The 24,560-nt window shown below is 37.5% G+C and overlaps 2 protein-coding genes across 2 annotated transcripts; both read right to left on the reverse strand.

The window, feature by feature from the left end:
- Window positions 1-667: 667 nt before the first annotated feature.
- Window positions 668-10,701, reverse strand: LOC150090653 (erythroferrone-like). Its single transcript, XM_090379307.1, has 3 exons — window positions 10,629-10,701; window positions 7,024-7,177; window positions 668-747 (listed from the first exon to the last, which is right to left on the reverse strand). Exons 1-2 carry the CDS (start codon window positions 10,692-10,694, stop codon window positions 7,079-7,081), a joined length of 165 nt encoding a protein of 54 aa, XP_090235433.1. The 5' UTR covers window positions 10,695-10,701; the 3' UTR covers window positions 668-747; window positions 7,024-7,078.
- Window positions 10,702-11,013: 312 nt separating this feature from the next.
- Window positions 11,014-23,411, reverse strand: LOC150090654 (adipolin-like). The gene is made up of 6 exons (XM_090385274.1): window positions 23,264-23,411; window positions 12,481-12,609; window positions 12,247-12,358; window positions 12,107-12,147; window positions 11,671-11,850; window positions 11,014-11,220 (listed from the first exon to the last, which is right to left on the reverse strand). The coding sequence occupies exons 2-6, from the start codon at window positions 12,607-12,609 to the stop codon at window positions 11,014-11,016; spliced, it is 669 nt and encodes a 222-aa protein (XP_090241400.1). The 5' UTR covers window positions 23,264-23,411.
- Window positions 23,412-24,560: the final 1,149 nt, after the last annotated feature.

Genomic DNA, 24,560 nt, shown 5'->3' on the forward strand with positions numbered 1-24,560 from the left:
CAGAATTATTTTTAAAAAATCGCATTTAAATGTAACAAGAGCAAATTTGGGTTTTTCTTACCCGTTGCGTGTATTCCCGCACTAAACATTGGAGGGAGATTTAATTTTAAGTGTTAACTCTATCTCCCTACTAAGAAGACTTTGCACTGATATTTCTACCTTTTCTGGCCGCTCAAAGAACCACTCAGAAGACATCGCATGTCTTCATTTGAATAAATACAGTGTATATCTAAGCAGGCATCCTTTTTAAATCCTTACAGATTCCTTTCATTAAATAATACTACTTGATAAGTTACCTTATTATGTAGAAACAAAAATATAATTTTAATAATATCAATCCATGAGGAACGTAATTTTTCTAATTGCTTTTTCTTGTTTTTTATCCAGGAATACGACATACCAACCATTCTCCTATATTGACATCTATGGGAAGCAAAAACGATGCTATATCATTAATTCTAGATGGTCCAAAGCTACTTTAGAAATGCCTCGAGTTCCTGTTAGAACTGGTAGTGTTATACATCTTCTTTTGAATTTGACTTTAAAATTATTAAAAGACTATTTTTTCTTTAATAAAAATGATTATCTTGAATTCTAATTTGATGGTTTGATTCTTAGTGATGCACATAACTATTGACTTCGAACCAGATGAATACTTCAGACTTGACCGTGAAGTAGCTGGACAAATAGCTATCCATTCACCCTGGGTCATCTTCAATCCATTTACTGAGGGCCTTACCATCTTTCCTAAAAAAGCATATGTAGTTCATTTCAAAGAGGTATGAAATGGCGTCTTTATTTGTCATAATACGACAAAATTTGAATCAAACTGGAATTTTACTATAAAATTATTTTTAAAGTTCACATCACAAAACGTTCTAGCGACGACCGACTAACTGACTTAAAATAAATTTATTAAAATAAATAAATAATATCTACATAAAATACTAAAACAGAGATAAAATATAAAATAAAATAAAAGCGTTAAAATACAATAAGATAAAAGCGTAAAAATACAATAAAATATGGATAAAAATAATAAAATATACAGTAGCTTTCGAGACGAAGTGCCTCTTCATCAGCTTCGCTAGAAAATTTTGTGATATACAACCCGAAGCCCAAAGACTGTTTTCCAATATTTTTAAAGTTATTTCTATATATAACTTTAATTATATATTTATAATTTTAATTATATATACTGTAATTCTAAATATATTTATAATTGAGCTTTCCAGTAGAATTATTTGTGTTGTTGCGCCATCTATTGTCACGAAATTGCATTAAGACGTATCAATTAGCGTAAAATCAGATAACGCTGATAGGAACATTTTAAAATTATTTTAAAATGTTCAGATTACAATGCAGATAAAATGTTCAGATCGCAATTTTAAAATTGTGATCTGAACGTATTGCTAAAAGTAGTGATTATAAGAAATAAAAATTGGTGACCTAAAATAATAATGCATCAAAGATGACAGGAATGATAGGCTGTTGTTATTCTAAAATAGAAATGTAAATATAAAATTTTGTTTTTCTTACGAAAACTATTCCATTGTTTTTCTAACTAGATTATAACAAACTTGCTTCCTTATCCATATCAATCAAACTGCACAGACTACGTGAAAAAGTGGATAACTAGAGGTGCTAATGGTCCCCTTACGCCTGAGGTACATTTACAGTTACTCGTTACTGTATATAAAATAATTGCATTTATTCAAGTTGGTATTTGTACTTCAATTAAATAAATTTTTATAATTTATTAAAATTTTTATAACGCATGTTATAAACGCATGGGGATTTTGATCATACGAAAACATTTTCAACAAGTGATTATTGTGCATCCAATAATGTCTGAAGAGATGTAAGAAAACAAAGGGAAAAATAAAATTTGTTCTTAATTAAGTCTATAACTGCCCTCACTGGTAGCACAGTTGGTAGGATCGCGTCCCATCTACACAAGGTTCAAAAGACTGGAGTTAGAATTCCATCGATGATGGGGGAATTTTTATAGAGCTTTTTCACAGTGTGGCCAAGTTAGTCGGTCTCAGCTAGTCTCTAGCTGGTTTTTGTCCACCAAACATAAAATGGACTTCAAATCACACATGATTTCTTAGAATTAAAAGGCAATAATGATACCATCTAATGAATAATCATCAACTGATTTAATATAGCGGTATTGATCTCCCAGAATTGATATTTTCTTACAGATGTGTGTGCAGGAATGTTCCTTAAACAAAAGCATAGATTCATGTGGTTGTGTTCAGCCATCTAACCTCTATCCACATAGCCTCAAATTCTGTGAAGAAAGTATGTAACTTTGTATTTTTTAAATAATTTTGTAAAATCGTTTCTATTTTAAAAACTAAGGATAATACTTTCTATTATTGTAATCAGACCATTTTTTCCCCTTTTTTTATGTAGGCGATAACCTCTGCATTGAGCAAATCAACTTCACCCTCTGCTACGAAGAATGCCAACCTGCCTGCCAGTAAGTAACCATATTGTAACTTTCAATAACTATAGAATCATTCCAAGTCTATTTTATTGCATTTTAAAGAAGTTTGGTTACAATATTCTTGAATCTACATCCACTACTCTAATTTAATGAATTTTCTCATTTTTAATTGTTATAGTGATCGGAAGTTTGATATAAATGTCAAGGAGGAAATCATAGAAACAGTAAGTGATATATCTAGAAAAATTGGCTATACTCTTATTATTAGAAAAAAAATATATCAATCCATCGATCAACGTACACTGAGTGGACAGAAATCATGATATACCTACCTAGTAACGGGTAAGCCGACCTTTCATCCGGATAAGGGCGATCACACGGCAATGCATTGAGTGCACTAGTTCATGAAAGCGTTCCACAGGTATTTCCATCCATGCTTGCAGCACCGCTGTCCATAATATCCGTCGCATTCTGGGTGGAGAAACCAAAGCTCGAACGGACCTTTCCACAGCATCCCAAAGATGCTCCACAGGGTTCATGTCCGGTGAATGGATAGGCCAATCCATGGTAGTAAAATCTGCAGAATGCTCTTCGAACCATGTTCTAGTCACCACAGCTCTGTGGGGAGGTGCATCGTCTTGCTGGAAGAGTCCATTGCCCTGTGGGTGCACGACGACCATGACTATGAAGGGATGCAGATGGTCTGAAAGGATGGACACGAAAAACCTGTACCGTTCAGAGATGCATATAGACGTACCAGAACTCCCAACGTGTGCCAGTTGAACACGCCCCAGACCATTACCGACCGTCCACCTGCCTGAACAGTTCCTTGTTGACATGACGGGTGCATAGCTTTGTGCGGTTTTCCCAAGATACTCACCCTCCCGTCCGCTCGAAATGACTGGAAACGGGACTCACTGGACCAGGAGACCCATCTCCAATCATCCAAGGTCCAGTGCCGATGTTCTTTCGCACAGTTGAGGCTTAGAGTCCTGTGTCGTAGTGTTAGCAATGGGACTCTGGTGGGTCGGCGGCTCCTATAACATATTGAGGCTAATGTTCACCTGATGGTCTTGGTGGTGACACCTCCCTCGTTGAAGTTTGCGATGATTTGTGCCACTGTCGCTCTCCGGTTGGCTGAAACAATGTGAGACAGACGTCGACGGCCACGTTCATCCATCAGCTTTCTCCGCCCACAGCGCTGTCCACAATGAGATGTTATTCCGGAAATGGCGTATTCCCGAAACACTCTTGATACTGTCGAATGGGGATAGTGCAATTTCTGTACCACCTCCGCAAGTGGTAAGGTGGTATAACCCATGCGTCGGGCACCCACTATCATCCCTCTTTCAAAGTCGGTTAACTCACGACGTTTATCCATACTGTCATCGAATTTTCGTCTACGTGAATGCGGTGATGCAGTGTACCTATATACCTGCCCAGCGGCGGATTAATCCACTAGCGAGAGGGGTGACAGCGTCGCGTTGCGCAGGAACCAGGTATCCCGTGAATTCTGTTATTTCAGTGTACTATAACAATGAGCAAACGGTGTCGTAGAATATGAAGTGACACAGTTTCATTTCAATGCAGCATTTATTAATGCGGCACCTAAGACGGGTTTTCCCCGAGAAGAACCTGTATTTATTAAAAAGGGGTTTGTTAAAGAAAACGGAACCATTTCGCCTGTGACTTTATGAGAGCACACTGCACCATAATCTTTTCGCCACACGTTCGGTAATTTTATTTATTCACGATATATTTCAAGTGAACGCCCACCTCATCTGCTTTGTAAGATTTTTTGATCAAGCGTTCATCAAAAATGTATTTTGCCAAGAAGTTTTTTTAAACTCCAAAATAATTAAGAAATTATTCAAAGCGTTCATAAACGCATGCTTTGATAAGAGAGCGATTTATCAAGTCACATGCCTCTGATCTATTAAGACACTTTATTGAATTTCTTGGCTAATTAATCATTAAAATCTTATGATTCGCTTCGTTTCTCTTTAGGGCATAGAAGAGGCAGCTGGGACTAAGATCGAGTGGTAAGTATGCAACTAAAATGATTTAAGAAATGGGGTTAAAACTACTGGATGATTGGGCTTTCTGCCTTAGGGCCGATTAAATATATGCGGGAATAAAACGAAATATGGAGACGAAAATGAAAAAGTAAGATATACTTTTCTAACAGTAAAAAGAAACTTTAACTTTTAGAGTAATTAAAATTAATATTTTAATTGTTTATTTTTATATTTTAATTAATTCCAATTGATTCAAACTTCATGGCGTTTTATATAATTCATTATTTGTAATAGAATTTTCTTCATGTATGAAATTATGGTAGATGTCCGCATTGATGATGAAATGCTAATTGTTTTAATTAGGAACCGTACTGCTGTTCTGATGATATTTTTCAAAAGCACCGAAGTGACCAAATACACTTACCGGGCCAAGTATGAGGTAAGGTGGTATAAAATACACTTTGATATATTTCATCATGCATTAACAGTATTAATAGATTTTTTTTATCTTTCAAACATAAAAGAATTTTATCAATAAGATTTCATCAATGAAGGCATTTTTATTATGAAATTACCTCATTGCTTTATGGTTTACCTTGAAGCATGAAATTCTCTAATTTCTCTTACTTTACTGAAATAATAACTGTTGATTAACTTATAATTGGGACGTCTCATTTTTAATTCTTCTTTATTTTTTTCCCCAGCAAATCGAGTTTTTTAGCTTTCTTGGTGGATTCGTTGGAATCTGGTTAGGGATTTCCCTCATCGGAGTTTTAGATTTTGTGGAATCTTCTTTCACATTCTTTATGTTCATCATCAGCAAATGCAAAGAACCATCGAACGACACCAATTGCCGAAATACTGCAAACAGTGCAGTAAAGGTGGCGCCAGTAAGGGTTTATTCAAGAGAACGTAGTGCTCCGGTATGGATCCAAAGACCAAACTTTAGAGAAAGGTATTAATAATCAGGATGTTGAAAGTCAGGGGGGTGCATCGCGGAATTTTGAGGAGGGAAGGAGAAATTACTCTTTGGAGACGTTAATGTTCCATCGGTATGAGTGTTTGTCCATTTAGGAAATATATAATGTCAAAACATTTTGGGTATCCATAATAGTTTGTACGAAAACAATAACTTTTTCACTGTAGAAATAATAACATTTTCCAGCATTCATAGCGTAAAACTCATATTTTGTAGATACCGAACAGTCACCTACTTTTGCAACTGGACAAATATCATCTTTAGCTTCTAGAAACCAAAGTACATTCATAACATTATCTACGTTACAATTCTTGCAGCTATTTAAATTATAATAGCAAGAAACCATATAATTTTGGACATTCATAAAAATTGTCGTAACGGACTGGTACGATTACGAAGTTCGAGTCAATTATGAGATGAATAGACAAGTTTTCTCATCTCATAATGATCTGCATTTGCTCTAGCAGGAGTACTTCATTCTACAAGTGGCCAAGCACATGAAAATCAGAAAAGACAAGGTCAGGACTGTATTGCAAATATATTCGCATCTCGGGTATCAACTGCTGATATCAAGTGCTATTTAGCTTTCATCTGGCAACATTCAGATGGAGTTGCCTTCCTAAAGAATACTTTGTGGTTACAGAACCATGCCTTTTCCAAATCATTCAAAGGCATCCCTCGTTCTGCACCTTCATCACTACACTAGAGGTATTTATGCTCCGATCAGTCTTGGTAAACTTGTTACTGACCAGTCTGACTAATCGATGTCAACCTGCTACCGTCAAGAGACCATATAGTTCGATCCGAACGATTATGTCATCATGCTCTACTTCCATTCTATGATAAATTTCGCAGCTGCCAATGCCCTCTGGGTAGTACAGTCAGTAGGATCACCGTCCTCCCCACACCGGGTGAAAAAGACGTGAGTTCGAGTCCCGTCGGTGACGTCAGGAAGTTTTACGGGCTTTTTTCACAACGTGGCTGATTAGTTGGTCTCAAGCGAGGGCAGCATGGTTTTTTTTTTCGGGAAAATCAAGTTTTTCATCCAACAAACAGAAAATCGACCACAGAACAGACGCAATGTACAGACAATATACAAATAGCAGTAAGGCCTTAGTCGCTGATGCTGTTAAAACTCGATAACAACAACAGCAGCAGCTGTCATTTTTAAACTCTCAGTGCTAATATTACCGATTTTATATCGCATAAACAAAATGAACATAAGATATGTACATGAAAATGGAAGTTTATCTTATTTTTAACTTATCTGCATGTTCATATTGGTATCGTGTTATTACCAAAGAAATTGAAGAATTTATTTTACCAAATATTGTTAGAAACATATCAATATGTAAGTTTGTCTCTTTAAATAAAGCAGACATATTTACACACTTTTTTAATTTTTATTTTACATAAACAGTTAAAATTCCATCTTTCTGTCCATCTTCTTACACAACGAGACCACCGCCGATCTTACAAAACAAAAGAATTTCTACATCAGAGAAATCTCCATTGGATCCATTAAAGAGAACCACTTACAGAGAGAGAGAGAGTTTATCACTTCAGCTTACCAGTTGAAGGATTCTCATCCCTTGTCACAGAAAACGTACAGTTAACACCTTTGATCTAGATACCAGCAAGATACCCTGAAACTTGAGATCCTCTCATAATTTTCACCAGATGTCTGGAATTGTTATCGACATACACAGATACGTAGCTATTTCTCTAAAAGATATAAAAAAAAAAAAAACAAAAGCCTATGAAGAAACAATTAATGGCAATTTATTTAATTATTATTAAACTTTTAATTTGATAATTTCTTTAAATATCTCATTGTTTAATACCTGGACCATTATTTGATCGGTTTGATTTATAATACTCTTACTTTAGATTGTAAATTAAAAATATCAAGCTAAAACTTCTAGACGGTAAGCCAATTGTTGTTTCAAAGCAATATTTTCTCTTTTTCTACCTGCTAAATTCTAGTTAGTGATGAATACTATTGCAAGATTAGAGTGGACTATATTTCTTTTAGTGGGGCTTAGGAATTTTGACTCATTACCTGTCCAAATTATTAGAAATCTTAGCTTATTTGCATTGAAACGTAGATATATTTAAATCTTTCAACTATATTAAAATTTAATCAATGAGAATTTAATCAAATTAATTATTTATGATCAACCTGTATCCCTTAAATCCTGTCAGCAGAGAAAATGACTAACACTTAACTGAAATATTTAGAATGATAAGTGATGATTGGAGAAAACAGGGTATCCGCTTCCAGAAGTAATTGCGACAGGAAGAAGATATTGAAGGAGAGAGAAACCGAGAGCTTTAAGTAAATGTGATAAATTTTGGCTCTTCGGTATCTGACTTCTCAGTAAACCACTTATTTCAAACAAAAATCAGAAACAAAAACTCCAGTAATGTTTTGAATCAACTCTATTGGACTGTAGAGATTGGAAACAGCTATTGTGGTGTGATAAATCTCGGTTTACACTCTTTAAATACGGAAACAGTGTCGAAGCAACCCATAATTGTGTGGGGAATGTTCTCATACCATGGACTGGATCCCCTGATTGTTTTTGCAAGGACGACAAAAGGCTACAGGATATTTCAGAAATTTATCAGGTCATGTACACCCTGCAGTGCTTCATTTTACCACGAAGGAGATGGTACTTTCATGATAAAGTCACCTTCATTCTCTTTTCTTGTCCCTCTCTCTCTCAGATCCGAAGATCTGAGCCCTTTTTAAAATCTATACAACGCATCAGAACGTGGCATAAGGGCGTGCTGTCCGCCGACAGCAGCACTGAAAGAACTGAGATATTATTGCTACAATAATATCTTAAAATTACACTAGTTTCGGCCACCAACTGAACCCATGCTATGTTGAATTAATTCAAGTACATCGTCCATTTATGTAATGTATTGGATCATTTTTTAATTGATCGTTAGAGGTGCTAACGATCAATCTAATATACAAAAATATTATACAGGGTTATCGATTTATTGCACAACCCATTGGTTAACAGACTTTACCGAGACAACTATGGTAACAGGGTACATAGTGCCATCGAACATATTGCCAAAATTTTTTATACAGGTGGCAGAAGGCATTTTCATTATGACATTGTTGTGAATAAGGAGTAATACATTATTTATTATTATGATGCGTAAATACAGGATTTTCCAGAGAAGAAAGTGCGTTTATATTGGAGTATTACTGTGAATCCAAATCATTTATGCAATTCCAAGATAAATTTAGTAATAAATATCCCAGCAGTCCTGCGAAATAAAACTGAAACATTGAGCACTGCATTCCCGCCATTGATGAAGGCATATTTCAAGTAGTTTTTATAACAATTTTAATTAAATTCTATATTCGCATTTAATAAAACTTTGTTATATTGCAAACCGGTTTACGTCAATCTTTTAATTCTAAGGGTGATCATGAGACTTAAACCGCAAGAAGTTTCCATTGTTAGTAGACTTTGATACAATTTATCCTTAATTTAATTTCTCTAGGAAAAATTATTTTCACTTTCTAAAGTAATTTTAATCTTCAATGAATATTACCTCTTCGTTTCCTCCTACCAAGGCCAACTCATTGAAGTTGCTTATTAGTCTAACTTGAAGTTGCTCATCAATCTAACACCTATTTAATCTTTCTACCATTTTTTAAATAAAACAGCAAAAAAGGCGGAAATGCACCTCCATCATTGATTACCCAAAAATTGGTAAAAAAAAAATCTTCATCTTAAAAATGAACTATTTACCGCTATTAATATTAATAGCTATGGCCATCCTAAAGCCACATTACATTATATCAAAAATGTTAAAATTTTTTGATTTTAAAGAAATTCGAAATATTTCTATAAATTTGGTTTTGAAGTTATTTCCACAACACTTTTTTGTTTTTGTTTTCCACAACGACATTTGGTTTTGAAGTTATTTCCACCACAAAAAACTGGAACTTTTTTTAACTAATTATATACAATATTAATAATTTTTAAATATATTGATTTTTTTTCTTGTACTGTACTTTTACTTCCGGGTACCGGTAGGTGACGCTTGCTAACTGAGAAGTTTCACGCGCGGTGTCTAAATCTAACGCGTCTGCTACAGTATGTAAACAGTGAATTTAGTTTATTTTGACTGTTTTAAGTGGCCAGTATTTATTATTACTACGATACAAGTTTTCTATTTAAATGAATGTAATCTTACACAAACGGAAAGTATGTGAGTAGAAAATTGTTTACTTAACTTTCAAGAATAATTTCAGTGATAGTACGGCAAGCTTAGATTTAACTATGGAGACGAGAGCGTGCATTAATACCGGTATTCTAAACACAGGTACCAATTTTCTATGCATCACTCAACCGTTTATAATGGACAAGATGGGTCTCCTGCCTTGTAGCCACCAAGATACATGAATAATAACCCTTTCTGTGTATAGTGGTAATTGTCGCTCCTGTTTGAATTCCCTCTGTGGTTGGCGCTGTTCATAGACGCTGCGTGCTGTTAAATATTCACAAATTGTAATATTAGGGAGAGCCATTCTCCCTTGGTAAATCATTCATGTTGTCTATTAGAATGAATCTCCGTTGTCATAAGAAGGGGGATGGTTATCACTGTTACGAAAGGCTGCCTAGGGATGACTGATAGCGCGAGATATGACGTGTAACAAATTGATATCCATTCTGATGAAGTTTGCTTCGTTGCGAGCTGGGCTTTAAGGAGGTACTGATGCATCGATTTCTTGTTATCAACACCCTCTGATAACAGAAGGAAATGATAACGGGTAGCCAAAATTAAACTGAACTTACTTCAAGACCCTCTTTGCATTCATCGAAGAAACAAAGACATTTTGTGTCGAAGAGAATTATGCATATTAATTCCAAAAGTTGTCACCAGATGGAGGGCACAGAAGTTAGATTCATACACGTAAGTGAATATTAATTTTTACTGTTATTAGTAAATATATATTTGCTAAGCAATATCACGAAATAAATGCCAGATTATATATTTATTTTTATTTTTACAAACAGTAAATCCGTGTTCGCATTAAAAAAAAATTATTTCTAATACAAAAGAACTCGTCTTTTAAAATATGTAATATTTACTTTTATTAATGCATTTTACGGATTTTTGAATGAAAGTATTAATTTCTTACCTGAAGATAAAGTACTCCATTCACGGCAGCTGTTATATGTTTATTGCTGGCACTGACACCAACCATAGTCTGCAGGGATCTAAGAATTAAAATAATAATAGCAAAAATGAAAATGATTCTATTTATCGAGGAAATATATAAATATATATTTTTTGTTTCTGTGTACGAAATATGAGAAAAGTTTCTACTAATATCAATAGATGGAGCTCTCTATTTACATATCTTGTTTCCTTTATCATAAATTTTTTGATTTTTTGAAATTTTTTGATGTATGTTCCGAAAAAAAAGAAAAAAAATGCAGAAATGGGGATTTTTTTAAAAATAATAAAGTACCCAGTTTAGATGAAATGTGCGCACGAAATGTGGAAGAGATTTATCTAGTTACTTACACATTCTTCTCACAAAGCGATTCTATGCACAGGAACAGGGTGAGTACTTCACTGGACCTAGAACTTCCTGTTTCTACGGTTGAACTCTTATCGTGGATGTGAATTCTCACATAAAATGTATAAAATCCCTCATGAGGAATAAGAAACCGCCCCGTATCCGGATTGGTAATATTTCCTCGCTGTAAATCTCCTTCGGCAAATGGCTAGAAAAACAAAATAAAAGATAAATGTAAAATGTAAAACAGATTTTTAATTAATTGTAACAATACATAATAGAAAGCGCCACCTAGTGGACTTTAATTTCGGACAGTTTTTTTTATTCTTAAATTGAACGCATAAAAAATTGAAGGAAGACAGAGGCAGGCTGGCTCCTACAGCTCAGTGAGCTAGGATGCAAGAATTAAAGAAAACTACAGGGTTATTTGTGTCTGAATATTTTTTCTAAAATATTTGAAAAATATTACGCGTAATTATTAGGTAACGTTATTAGAGATCCGTTACATCAGTTTGATCTGTACGTCTTCCAACCTCTGCTTTTATCATACACATCAAAAGTCTTCCAAATCAATGGATAAATTCTCAGCATTCAAGATTACTTGAAATTTATGATGCGTTGTTTGATTAATCTTGATTTATTATTTGCTTTTACTTACTCTGTGAAACTTTCGAAGTTCAACAAAAGACTTCTTGGGAACAAAAATATCTGCACTGAGTTCCCATAGGAAGGCCACTAACACCCTTGGGATAATGGCTGCTTTGTCCACATCGAACAATGGTGGCAAGGATCGGCCTGTGGTATTCAGTTTAAGAATAGGCTCACAGCTGTTCGTACACTGAAAATTGGAAAAATCAGAACTTCGGTTTATTGAACTTTAGATATAAATAAAAAAAAAAAACTACTATAGCTTCAGAAATTAAGGCGAAGATCGTTACTACTGGACGTAAACACCACTCTAATTGAATTTTCTTTAAATAATAATAAACATGTACGAATGAGTCTTGTATAAAAATATGAGCAAGTCTTATCGACGAACAGAATCTCAAAAATAAAATAAAATAAAATAAAAATATTCAAAACAATGTATTTACCTTTGGGTCCACAACTAGCTGAGCTCTACGTTCAGCTGCCTCTGAAAGTAAAACGAATTAATTATGTTTGGTAGATGGAGCTGTATATCTGTTCTAAGAGAAAGAATTTAAATCCTGTGCATTTTCAGCGGTTTATTTACCTCTGACTACGTGTCTGAATTCTCGAAACAAATCTTCTTTAGTGACATTTGCACCAGGAGGACCTCGAGGACCACGTGGTCCCACAGGACCTTGGGGACCCGGCAGACCTTGCTGTCGGAAGGCAGAAAAAAGGGAAAAAAAATTATATTGTAGACATTGAAATCATTTACAAATACTGTTTGACTGTTTCAGATAATTGATCAAACCGGTTTTAATAAAGAAGCAAAACTGACTGTGTGTAGAAAACTACTCTTCAACTGTTTCCTATTATTTCTATTGTTTCTTCTGCGATTAGCTGTCCTCTCAGAGTTTCGAAGGAATGTTTTCCACGTTCGACGAGGATCTAACATTATTGGATGCATCTAGAATAAAAACAGAATGGCACTAACAGCATCTTTTAGCATCTCTATCTAAATCTGAGTTTAAACATTAGACCTAGTAATTGAACAATATATGAGGGCTATTTGAAAAGTAAAGTAACGGATACTGGTGAAGAAGTCGTGTCTTTCCCGATAAAAGTGTAAAGTGTAAAGTATTTAGGGTCTAACGGCATAAGGGGTTTCTCCCATCTCTGCGTTGTATGCATTGTTTGTGAAACACAGTACTCTGTGGTGGCCAGAGATTTAAAACGTATATGGGTATTGTTCTGTAGTGTGATGTCGTGGTGCGTGGTATCTTCTGACCATTTAGCCGTTGGGCCCCCTAATGGGACCCACCGTTGTCCACACTTTGCCACGAGAAGGCAGGTCAGGTACCCAGTAGATTATATTTCATACTCTAGCAGGCTCTGCCACCTAGTTTCCGAAGATTTCAGTAGCAAGGGCCTATTGTAAAAAAAAAAAAAAAAAAAAAAAAGGGACAAGCACTAGAGTTTGATTAGGCCGAAATGGTTTAAATGAGTGAAGTTTGAATTTTAACGCTAGTAATTTGGCTGTGTTAATTTAGAGGGCGTACGCTGTCGTTTTAGTTAGAGTGGGAGGGGAGACAAAAATATGGGGACTATAGAGAAGGCGACCCCAGACAGATCAAGGGGGACATTCCCCGCCAGGGACACGCCCCACCAGAGGAAGAAGGGGGACTTTCCCGATAGTGAAACGTTTCATGAATGCAGGCACGACACGCATGTAATTTTTCTTTTCTTCTTGTAACAAGATGCTGTACATGTTAGGAAAGTCGCCGTAGCCGAGTAGTCAAGCACGAAGGTACAGAAATACACATGCATGAGTGATCGTGGTTCAGGTCTACGTTACTACTAAATTCTGTGATGTTCATGGTATTCTTTCTATCTTGTGAACTCCTCTGATGTTTTGTGGTTGTCCCAATGTATAAACAAAATTTATTTACTTTATTTTTTGTTGACATCAGATAAAAACCACAATTGATGGCCTGCTTGCAATATGGACAAATGAAGATGAAGAAGGTTACGCGGTTAACGGATTTTTTTTTCTTGCCAAAAGTACTAATTCCATACACATTTATGTGTCATTTCACTGTTCTATGATTAAACGTTTTTTCGCGAACGTATTTTTTACCTTACTTGATAAATAGCTATCTACAAACAATGATATTAAAGAAGCCCTTGCACAACATTACGTGTAATTCCTAGAGGAACTTAGGGATTCTGTCTAATTGTTATTTGGAGGTTGAGGGAATTTTCGGTTGTTAATATTATTGAAGAGATTGCATATTTGTGCACGGTTTGCCAAAAGTATGCGAACGCTCCGGGGATTTCGGAAAATAAACCAAACCGGCCATCTATATATTAGGAGAAAAACCAGCTATCTATATATTATAAATGCAACTGCATTTCCTCCGGAAGTAAGCAGGTCAACGAAATAGTAAATGGGTGGAGGCGACTTAGCGACTTCCAAGTCATCATAGGATGTACACTGTGCTGCCACTTTATTAGAATTTACACCTACCTAGTAGCGTATTGAGCCTCCTTTAGCCTTCAAAACAGCCTGAATTCGTCTAGGCATGGATTGAACAAGATGTTGAAAACGTTGTGTAGGAATGGAGTACCATGCAGACATGAGTGTGTCACACAGTTCCTTGAGATTCGACGGAGGTGTCGACCTGCAGCGAACAGCCCTTTCCAGCTCATCCCAAAGATGTTCAATAGGATTGAGATCCGCGGACTGAGCCGGCCACTGCAGGAAAGAAAAGTCATTGTCGTGTTCCTGGAACCATTCCATAGTGATTCGGGCTTTATGCACCGGCGCTTTGCCACTGCAGCAAAGAAAAGTCATTCTCGTGTTCCTGGAACCATTCCATAGTGATTCGGGCTTTATGCACCGGCGCATTATCCTGCTGGAAGCAACCATCTGACTGAGGATAAACTGTCAACATGAACTGATGCACTTGATCAGCAACGATGTTTAGGTACGATGTGGCATTCAGACGTGAATCTATGGGTATCAATGGATTCAACGTGTGCCAAGAAAACATTCCCACACCATAACACTGCCCCATCACCTTTCACAGTAGTCATCAGACATGACGGGTCCATGGATTCATGTTATTTTCGCCAAATTCTGAGCCTTCCATCAACATGATACACCAGGAACTTCGACTCGTCAGACCAAGCAACTGTTTTCCAATCCTCGATAGTCCAGTGCTGGTGTTGCTGTGCCCACAGGAGGCGTGCTCTCTTGTTCTTCATTGATAACAAGGGTACGCGATGTGGCCGTCGGCTGTTGTAGCCCATTGGCGACAAAATGCGACTAGTGGTCCGTTGCGATATTTTTTCTGCGCAACAAGGTTGTATTCTGAAGTGATGTGCGACATTGTGGCCCGTCTGTTTGCTTGCACAATTCTAGCCATCCTCCTCAAACCTCTCTCATCAACAAGCGATTTTCTTCCACAGGAGCGCCGTTGAGAGGATGTTTTCTGTTAGTTGCACCATTCTCGATACACCCTTGAAACTGTGGTGCATGAAAAATTCAGGAGAACTGCTGTTTCAGAGACGCTTTGTTCAGCATGTCTTGTACCTGCTACCATGCCACGTTCGAAGTCCGTTAGATGACTCCTTTTCCCCATTCTTGCTACGGTTTGTACGCTCAACTGATACTAGAAAGGTTGTTGTGCTGCATTTATATCAATAACTGTGGTCATGTGACTTGCAACTTTGTGGGACAAACCATTTGTATGCACAGCAGGGGTGTACCTAATAAAGTGGCAGCATAGTGTATTAGTAATCAGTCTGCTTATGCTGTTGCACCTCGTGAGTAGCATAGTTGGTATAATCACCGCCCTCTCCACACTGGGTGGAAAAGACCTGAGTTTGAATCCCGTCAGTGACACCAGGAATTTGTATGGTCGTTTTCACATCGTGGCTGAATTAGTCAGTCTCAGGCGAGGTAGCATGGTTTTTTCGACTAGCAAACAGCAAATCGACTACAGAACATAAGCAATTTAAAGACATATTATATACGGCGCAATATGGCCTTAGTTTCTGATGTGCCTAAAACATTACAACCAACCAACTATGCTATTGCAGTAACAGTGCAACACTCTTAAGGCACAATATGGCCGTAGCAGCCCTTGTGCCATTAAACAACAAACCACCACCACCAACAACAACAGCAACACTCGACATCAGTGGTGGTGGGCAGTCTGCGCGGTAGCACAGTGGTATCGTCACCGTCCTTATTCCACCAGGTGGAAAAGGCCCTGGTTCGAATCCCGTTTTCGAAAGACTGCAAAGTGCTTTCGTTGTGGCTCTGCGAGCATCATTGTCGGACGCGAAACGCTTGCCTTTCAGAGCTTTCTTCAGACGGAAACAAGAAGAAATCACATTGGGCTAAGTCCGATGAATAAGGAGGATGTAGCAGAAACCCTGCATTTATGGCAGAGATCACCTGCACAATATTATCATATGGGCCTGGCATTGTCTTGATGGAGAAACTACTTCAAACCGGCCGTCCTACCAAGCCACTCATTACCATATGCTTCATTAATTTCTTTAACTGTTTCCGATGCATTTAAGCCCCATCTGACACAATAACGAATCACATATCGCTGTTCAAGCTGTATGTCCCACATGATACTTGCTTCAAATGATCGTCAATGACACGCGGCTAAGTACTGGCATGCGCACCCAGTCTTCTCAGTAGAGAGAACGCCTCTAGCGGCAGTTATGGAAAGTTCGCGCGGTAAACATAAAATCTTCTACCAGTTCGCGAATTAAATGATCGGCCCTCGTACAATACGTTGGGAGCTGCATGCCATTAGATTTTACGGAAAGCCTCCAGCATAAGAACCAAATATAAAGAACGTAATCACGTATCCATTTGCCTGCTGTAAAACCCATCGTAATTATTATTATTATTATTATTATTATTATTATTATTATTATTATTATTATTCCACAAAAGGAAACCACCCCGGAACGGCAATGTGCCAGCAGGATGCTAATTACATGGCAGGGTACAAGGTACTATGGGCAGTGGGTTACATATCGCTATTCAATCTGTAGTTCCTGAACGTTGAAAAGCTCTGTTATAGATTGTAAATTATAATACATGGTCTTACGACATGATGGCCATGTACGGGTGTGTGGCTGAAGAATGTTTACCAATATGTCATCCAAATTGTGAAGTTTGAGGGAGGTGTTTTCACTATCTGGGATGGTTTTAATTACATGGCAGGGTACAAGGTACTATGGGCAGTGGGTTACATATCGCTATTCAATCTGTAGTTCCTGAACGTTGAAAAGCTCTGTTATAGATTGTAAATTATAATACATGGTCTTACGACATGATGGCCATGTACGGGTGTGTGCCTGAAGAATGTTTACCAATATGTCATCCAAATTGTGAAGTTTGAGGGAGGTGTTTTCACTATCTGGGATGGTTTAGGCTTGGACTATTTGCCGTCTTCCTGGAATAATGTTCTGCCATGTACATTGTTCCGATTTCAACTTAATTGAACACCTTTGGGATAGAGGAGGAACGTCAGCTTAGAACCAGGCTAACATACTTTCGCAATCAGTCAATACCTGAATTGACCTCTGTGTTGAAGGAAGGACGAAACTAAATACCGCCTTCCTGTTATCAGAAATTGGTTGAGTCTACAGAAGAGAATACAGTGTTAAATTAAGGCCACAGGTAGGACGATTCGTTATTAAATATTGTATCAATCAAAAGGTTGTTTGAAACATGCCTGTGACCGGTTACCTTTAGAAATGTAGTGTATATTGCAGTTTTTTTTGGGTTTTTTTTTGTTTTTTATATATTGGGGTTCAGCGAAAACTTTGTTGATAACTTCGGCAAACATTATACTGTACACACACCGTTGTATACCTAACTTGTATTATCGTCATACCCCACTGTGTTTAAAAGGCTTGAATCCGATTCCATAGTTGGTTGAGGTTTCCCATTGAGATGGGAAAAGCTTTTAAGGGTTTCTTCTACACCGTGGACGAATTTGTTGATTTCTGCCGAGGGTCGCATGATTCTTCCTCGCCTATCCCGTGTCGTTTTTTTTTTCCATTCCACAAATCAGAAACCCACCGATCATAGGGTTTGACGTCTTACATTTTGTGATACAACTAGTTCACAGCAATTGTAAGGTTAAATGCAGATCTGATTTTTATAGTAATAGGAGCCGTCTGGGCGGATTAATGTCATAAAGAGGCTATTTTTTGGTTTTTCATAAAGAAATAGTTTCCACTCGCCTGCCCTCGTGGGTAGCACAGTTGGTAGGATCCCCGTCCTTCCCACATCGGTGGAAAAGACTTCAGTTCTAGTCCCGTCGATAACAGGAGGAATTTTTATGGGCCTTTTTCACAACGTGGCTGAGTTAGTCGGTCTCCGGCGAGGACAGCATGGTTTTCCCTCCCGGAAACTCAGGTTTTTCTCCCGCAAACAGAAAATGGACCTCAGAACACACACCCAAAACCCTAAACTTCCTAAAACCCTACAACAAGAACAACAACAACTACTACTACTACTCGTCTCAGGAAGCCGTATAATTAATCCTTATTGACTTCGCTACGATAGAAGACTCCTGCCTAAAAATTTGGAATTGCAGCGACAACAGTTTTCGTTAATTTTTTTGAAATTAGCTATGACAGTATAAGGTTTAATATAAAAAACAACACACTACAAAGTATTTTAAGATTGTATTAAGCACTGAAAAATTTACAACAAAAAATATCTTCCACGAGATTTTATCCCTGCCTTACACAGTTGTGGCATTCTGGTGATACTAGCAGAGGGAAGTGCGTCAGCGACCGGGAGGACTCTGATCCTCGTCCGGCCTGGCGCGGTCCGTCATTCAGACGGGCACTAGCCACCCTGGCATTCTGGGAATTAATTTTATAATAGTATCTTGACTAACGTTACTCCAAGCGATCTTCAAGGTTTTCCATAAATTTTGTGAAGATAGGCAGATACATGCGGTCTAAATGATCCCATAAAAGCTCTATTGGTTTAAGTCAGGCAATTGGGGTGGCCACACCATAATTTGCAATAATCCCTCCTGGTATTTAGTTGCTAAAATGTTACTGCACAGCTTAGAACTGTGCTTCGGGTCTTCTCTTGTTGTAATACATTGTCTTGTATTAAACTTCTTGCGCAAAGTCGAAGTCCCAGAGGATATTGCATTATATTCAAAAGCGTAGCTGAATGAATGTTGCTTGACCGGAGGCACTAAACAATGTGGCACCATTTTTCTTCAGTTGTTCGTCTCACATAAACTATGGTTGGATCCAAAAACTTCAAATTTGGATTCATCCGTCCACAGTACGTTTTTCCACTCTTCAATTGTTCAATGTTGATGGCTCTTTGCCCAAACCACTGTTTCTTTAAATTTCCTGGTTTTAATAAGGGTTTTCGGACCACCACACGACCATGCAGACCTGCTTGTTTAAGACAAAGTTTTACAGTGGATGTAGACATGGGAATTTCCCTGTTCCTATTGAACTCAGCTCGCATTTCAGTTGCTGTAAGCTGTCAACTTCATTTAGAAATCAGTGTTATGGTCTTATCTTATGCTTCCGTTGTTGTGCGTGGTTCTGCCGATCGTGGTTTGCTCTTTTTTGCCAGTCTCCTTCAATCCTCAAATGTCAGTTTGTACTCCTTTAAATGAAAATCCTTATTTCCAGGCATGTTTATCACGAAACACCAAACTTACACCAGACACTCTTTCTGAACGACAGGTGTTCGATTTTATAAGTTCCAGCTCTTACTCCTCAATTTGTATTTTTTTTCAAAACACTAGAATCATCTACAACCTTCTATAATATTGAAACAATACTCCCACTTTATAAAATATTCTAAAATGATCTCCAACATTCTACCACATTCAGGGAATCCTTTGCAATGTTCTACTACATTCAGGAGTCTTCTACACCTTTCTGAAATATTCTCTGTGTATTTCTCAAAATGTTGGAGTTCGTTTTCCTCAGACCAAGCCTTTACATTGCGCTCTATATGGAATGCTGCGCTATCGTGCTAGAACATGGATGGCCAATTGAAATAGAATTGACAGGGCGGGCACGGCGATTGTTAAAAAATGTCTGACCAAATGTTTTTTTTCTCAGCACGGAGTGGATTCAACTAACAGTCGAAAGATGTGTATTAAGCTATTGTGTATCGTGATTCCTTTAGTTCAAGCTGTGATGAGAAATGAGCTTTGTAGCCACCTTATATTATGTATGATAGATTTTTAGTCGGATTCAGACTTGGAGTTGGGGTAGGGGAATATACGCTTGCCACACTTAAGCTATGACATTTGTACAAAAATGTGTATGAGTTAGGATCAGAAGATTCCGGGACTGAACTAATATTTCGAAAATGAATCTTTTTCATCGATTCCAATTTTTTTTTTTTTTTTTGGTAGTTGTTGGCGCATCAGCTTCTGTGGCCATAATTCACCACCCAAGGTTTTTGCAGTACTTTGATCCAAGCCCGAGGCGGGATTCGAACCGGCGACCTTTAGGTTGCGAGGCAGGCACTTTACCCACCCGGCTAGCTTGGTCGGCATCGATTCCAATGCTTGTGCAACTTTTGGAACCATTCCCGATAGGCTTATCATGGAATTGCTAATAGTTCCTGTGTTGTTTTCTGAATAATTCGGTCGTTGCAAATCTGTAACCGTCCAGGGGGCCTTTAAGCTTGAGGGGAAAAAAATCATTGAGCTAAATTCAGTGAGTACGGAGTATGGGGAACCACAATGATGGAGTGGTATCTCATCTGCCATTTTTTCAAGTCTTTAATTGAAAGCGCCAAATGTGCATTGGCGTTTTCATGATGCCAGCGCGAATTCCTAGAAAAAAGATGTAGGTTAGCAGCAGTAACACGTTGACGAAGATCCTCGCATGCGAAGCACAAACTTAATTGATACGCGTCGTATTCTCAAACCTTGTGTTAATATTGATTGGACATGTTTTTTTTTTTTTTTTTGATTTGGTAGTTGTTGGCGCATCGGCTTCTGTGGCCATATTGCACCTCCCAAGATTTTTGCAGTACTTTGATCCAAGCCCGAGGCGGGAATCGAACCCGCGACCTTTGGGTTGCCGGGCAGGTACTTTACCCGCTCGGCTAGCCCGGTCGGCGATTGGTCATGTCCCACAAGAAATACCAATTTCATTCGCAACATCATGGATAGTTAAACATTGATCACTTCTGATTAGATCACGAACACGAACAATCAAATCAATGGTTTTTGCAGTTGAAGAGCGGCCAGGGCGACCTTCGACCGAAAAACGGTCCTCATCAAACTTTTCGAATCATTGAAAAGTCTTTGAATGACGCATAGCATTTTCTCCGAAAGCTGTTTTAACATTTCGTAGGTTTCTGTTGTACTTTTCCCCTAATTTGAAACAAATTGTGATGCAAATTCGTTGCAGAGTAATAGTCTTTAAAATACGACGAAACACATGAAACGCCTTCTGTTCGAAGGCTCTAATTCAAACTGACTGGAGGTAAACGAGTGATCCATGTGTTACTATGTCTAGGTGAGTCACCAAACATGTTTATACAAGTCATGACTTGCTACGACGCCGAAATGTGAAGTTGCAAAGTCTTTTTGCCAACTGTTTCTTCACACCGCGTTCACTTCAAGTTAAATGGACTGAAATTTTTTTACTTGCAAACAACAAAGCGGTATACATTAGTTACGTTTTAGTGTAAATCAAATTCTGAGTTGAGAACTGAAAATGAGTATTTTATTAACTTAATAAATCGGCAATTGGTTTTTCATCAGCAAAACGAACAAACCAATCTTAGTTTTTTTTGACAAATTCATTAACCAACCGCAATTCATAGTTTTTTCACAAATTCGAACAGCTCAACTCATCCTTTGACCGTAGGCGAGTGGTCAAGTGGAGGGTACAGAAGTGACCGCCCTTTGAGTGATCGTAGTTTAAGCCTGCTTGACTACTAAATACTGTGCTGTTTCTTGTATTCTCCCAATCTTGTTAACTCCTCTAACCTGTGTGATTGTCAAGAATGTAAACAGAAACTTTATCTTATTTTTATATAAATGACTCTGAACATGGCAGGACCTGTGTTTCGGGTGTATCCAAATTGGTTCAGCAACCAAATATCATACAAGGCAATCCTCTGGTCGGAAACAGCTTGTTGATGCGAGGGCTAACGAAGATCGCTGACAAAAACAAAGTGTGTTAGGCGCCAAAGCAACTAAGACTGTGAGACGGCTGAATGTTGTATCTATAAATTATGTGTATTCTACGGTATACGTATTCTGTAAATTGTATTTTATTTTCTTAAAAATCTCTTGCGTCACTGACGGGATTTCAACTTAGGTCTTTTCAACCGGATGTAGAGGGGATAGCGATTATATCCCATGTGTTACCCGCGAGGGTGATTGATGAGAAGAGTTGTGCAGGATAACAGAAAAGCTACAATCAATTAAATTACCCAGTACAACCACCCAGTTCGCAACAGCAGTGGGAAGCAGTTGAGTTAACGTATACTGGCATCTCATAGCATGGTTTGAACATCTCGTTGAGTTCATGCCATGACGAATCCAGGCCGTGTTGATGAGGGCTAAAGGGGACGCCCTACTCGCTATTGGGTAGGTGTGCCTAATAAAGTGACCATTCAGTGTATATCGAGTAACGGGCGTGCTTGCTGACATTTTCTAATAAATCGAAACATCAGTTAGTACTTGACCTCTAGCTGATTGAGTAGTTCCATGGCTTAAAGTTTCTAATATTTTTTTCCGTTTAGTATAGAGTCGCATTATAACTTTCTAAATTACAGGTACGGTAATCAGTCTACTTAACCACTGCTGTTTCGCTTGTTTGAGTAGCTCTTGTCATCCAATTAGTTAATTTTTACAACAAATATTTAGAAATGATTTTTTATTTTTTTCTTTTTCGTTCGACATTTTCAAAGCAGTTACTCTGCATCAGAGGTGACCGCCTTCGTAAAGTTAGTTTCAGTTTCCACATACGTGACGATCGACCCTTCTCTCACAATTAAATCTAAGGGTAAAGATCGTAAAACAAGAAAAAAAATTAATCACTTATTAATATTAATGAGAAATCTGACATTGAACATTGTCAGCTATTTTTAAATAATTAGATTCATAATCGAGTATGAGCTCTACCTAGGAAGACGTCAAACCATCGTCATACACGTGCTAATGGGGAAAAAAATTGTTTTTTTTTCCCTGTTTTTTTCCATATATTGATTCACAGAGCTGTTTGATTCCTAGACATCGTTTAATGCTTAAAATAAACTTCATTTAAAGGTGGAAATTTATAAAGTTTTATAAACTTTATTTTGCAAATGAATTTGATCAGTCAGACCTTTAAAGAAGTCATTTTGGGCTATAGTGAAGTATGTTAACTATGGGAGAACTCGTAATATGTCCAATTGAAGAAGAATGTTAGGTCCAGAGATATTTGCGGATGCAATATTTCCCCTCCTCTTGGGAATTCATCTGTGGGATATTAGTAGAATACCCATCATACGTTAACCACACAGGACTGTCACAGAGAAGAGAAAGAATACAAAAGGAGGAGATAACGTTCTTACTTACCACTCGCTGGGTGGGTCTCCATCTCGGAGTCGGGGACACTGAGAACCCCTGGGCAGGTTGGTATCCCTGAAACAACGCCGTGTTCGCTGAAGGTGACTCTGGTTTGTGGTCCAAACGATCGTTCCTGTTGGCCGCTTGAGCTTGGAAACACAGCACAAGACACAGCAATACGCACAGACAGGGCCCCGCACACTTCATTGATGTACACGTGTGTCGTCCGCCCGCTACGGCTCCTTCCCGCGTTCTGTTCGTCTAGCGGCGATGCACGGCTTAATCACATTGTCAAAAGATCTGGGTGCTCGCGGCTAGTGACAGTAGTCAGCTCCTCCTCTGATTGGACTCCACAGGCGAAGACGGAAGGAGAGCAAGTGTGGGCTAAGGTCAGCGGGTATTTGTAGGTCAAACCGGAAGTACATTTCCATTGTGACTCCCCCGCCGCAGGTGTTTACACACATTAGTAGTGGAAATATTGGATTAGATAAAGTATAATGACACAAGAAACCCTTTGGGGATATTGATAACCTCCCCCCCCAACATCCCACCTCAAATACTGTCGTACATTATACTTTACGATATATATTTAGTTATACATGCAAACAAATTGATCATTTCATTAAAGAAATGTTTCTCTCAAAGTAAAAATATTGCATAGCCATTTCCTCAGATATTTATTTGAGGAAACGGATACGCAATATTTTTATATATTTATTTTATATCTAATTTTTCAAACGATGCACGATACTAACTACTATAAATTTTAATAAATTTCGTGTTTAGGGTTTCATAAAAAATATTTTTATTACCGTATACCGTTATGATAATTATATTTATTTTTATTCTTTATCTTATTTCATTTACATATTTACTTTTATTTAATATTTTATTATGTTTTAATTTTTTTGTTTCATTTTTTTCTATTATTTTGAATGGTAAGGTAAAACTCATTTTAGCATAAATTTTAGACTACTGCAGCATTAAAAAAAAAAATATATATATATATATAAAAAAAAGATGAATTCTAACATAAAAGGCTATCACGTTATCTGCCATGTTCATCCATTCCAGATATGTGACGTGTTACCATGGCGACCCCTCACTGTCTCTTTCACGCTAGTAATTGTTATAACTTTCTACATGGAAACAGAAGATGCTTAGGTAATTTTTGGATGGCTTGTCTTTTGTGGGAACCATCATACGTCACTGGAATTTCTCGTTCTCAGAACTAAACTAATTCTTTCGCAGGTATTTTGTAAGACTAAAATTTCAACCAATAATGACTATTGTCCAACTTAAAGAA

The sequence above is a fragment of the Mastigoproctus giganteus genome, chromosome 1, assembly GCF_048544385.1.
Source record: "Mastigoproctus giganteus isolate SK-2022 chromosome 1, ASM4854438v1, whole genome shotgun sequence".
In the NCBI taxonomy this organism is placed as follows: Eukaryota; Metazoa; Arthropoda; class Arachnida; order Uropygi; family Thelyphonidae; genus Mastigoproctus; species Mastigoproctus giganteus.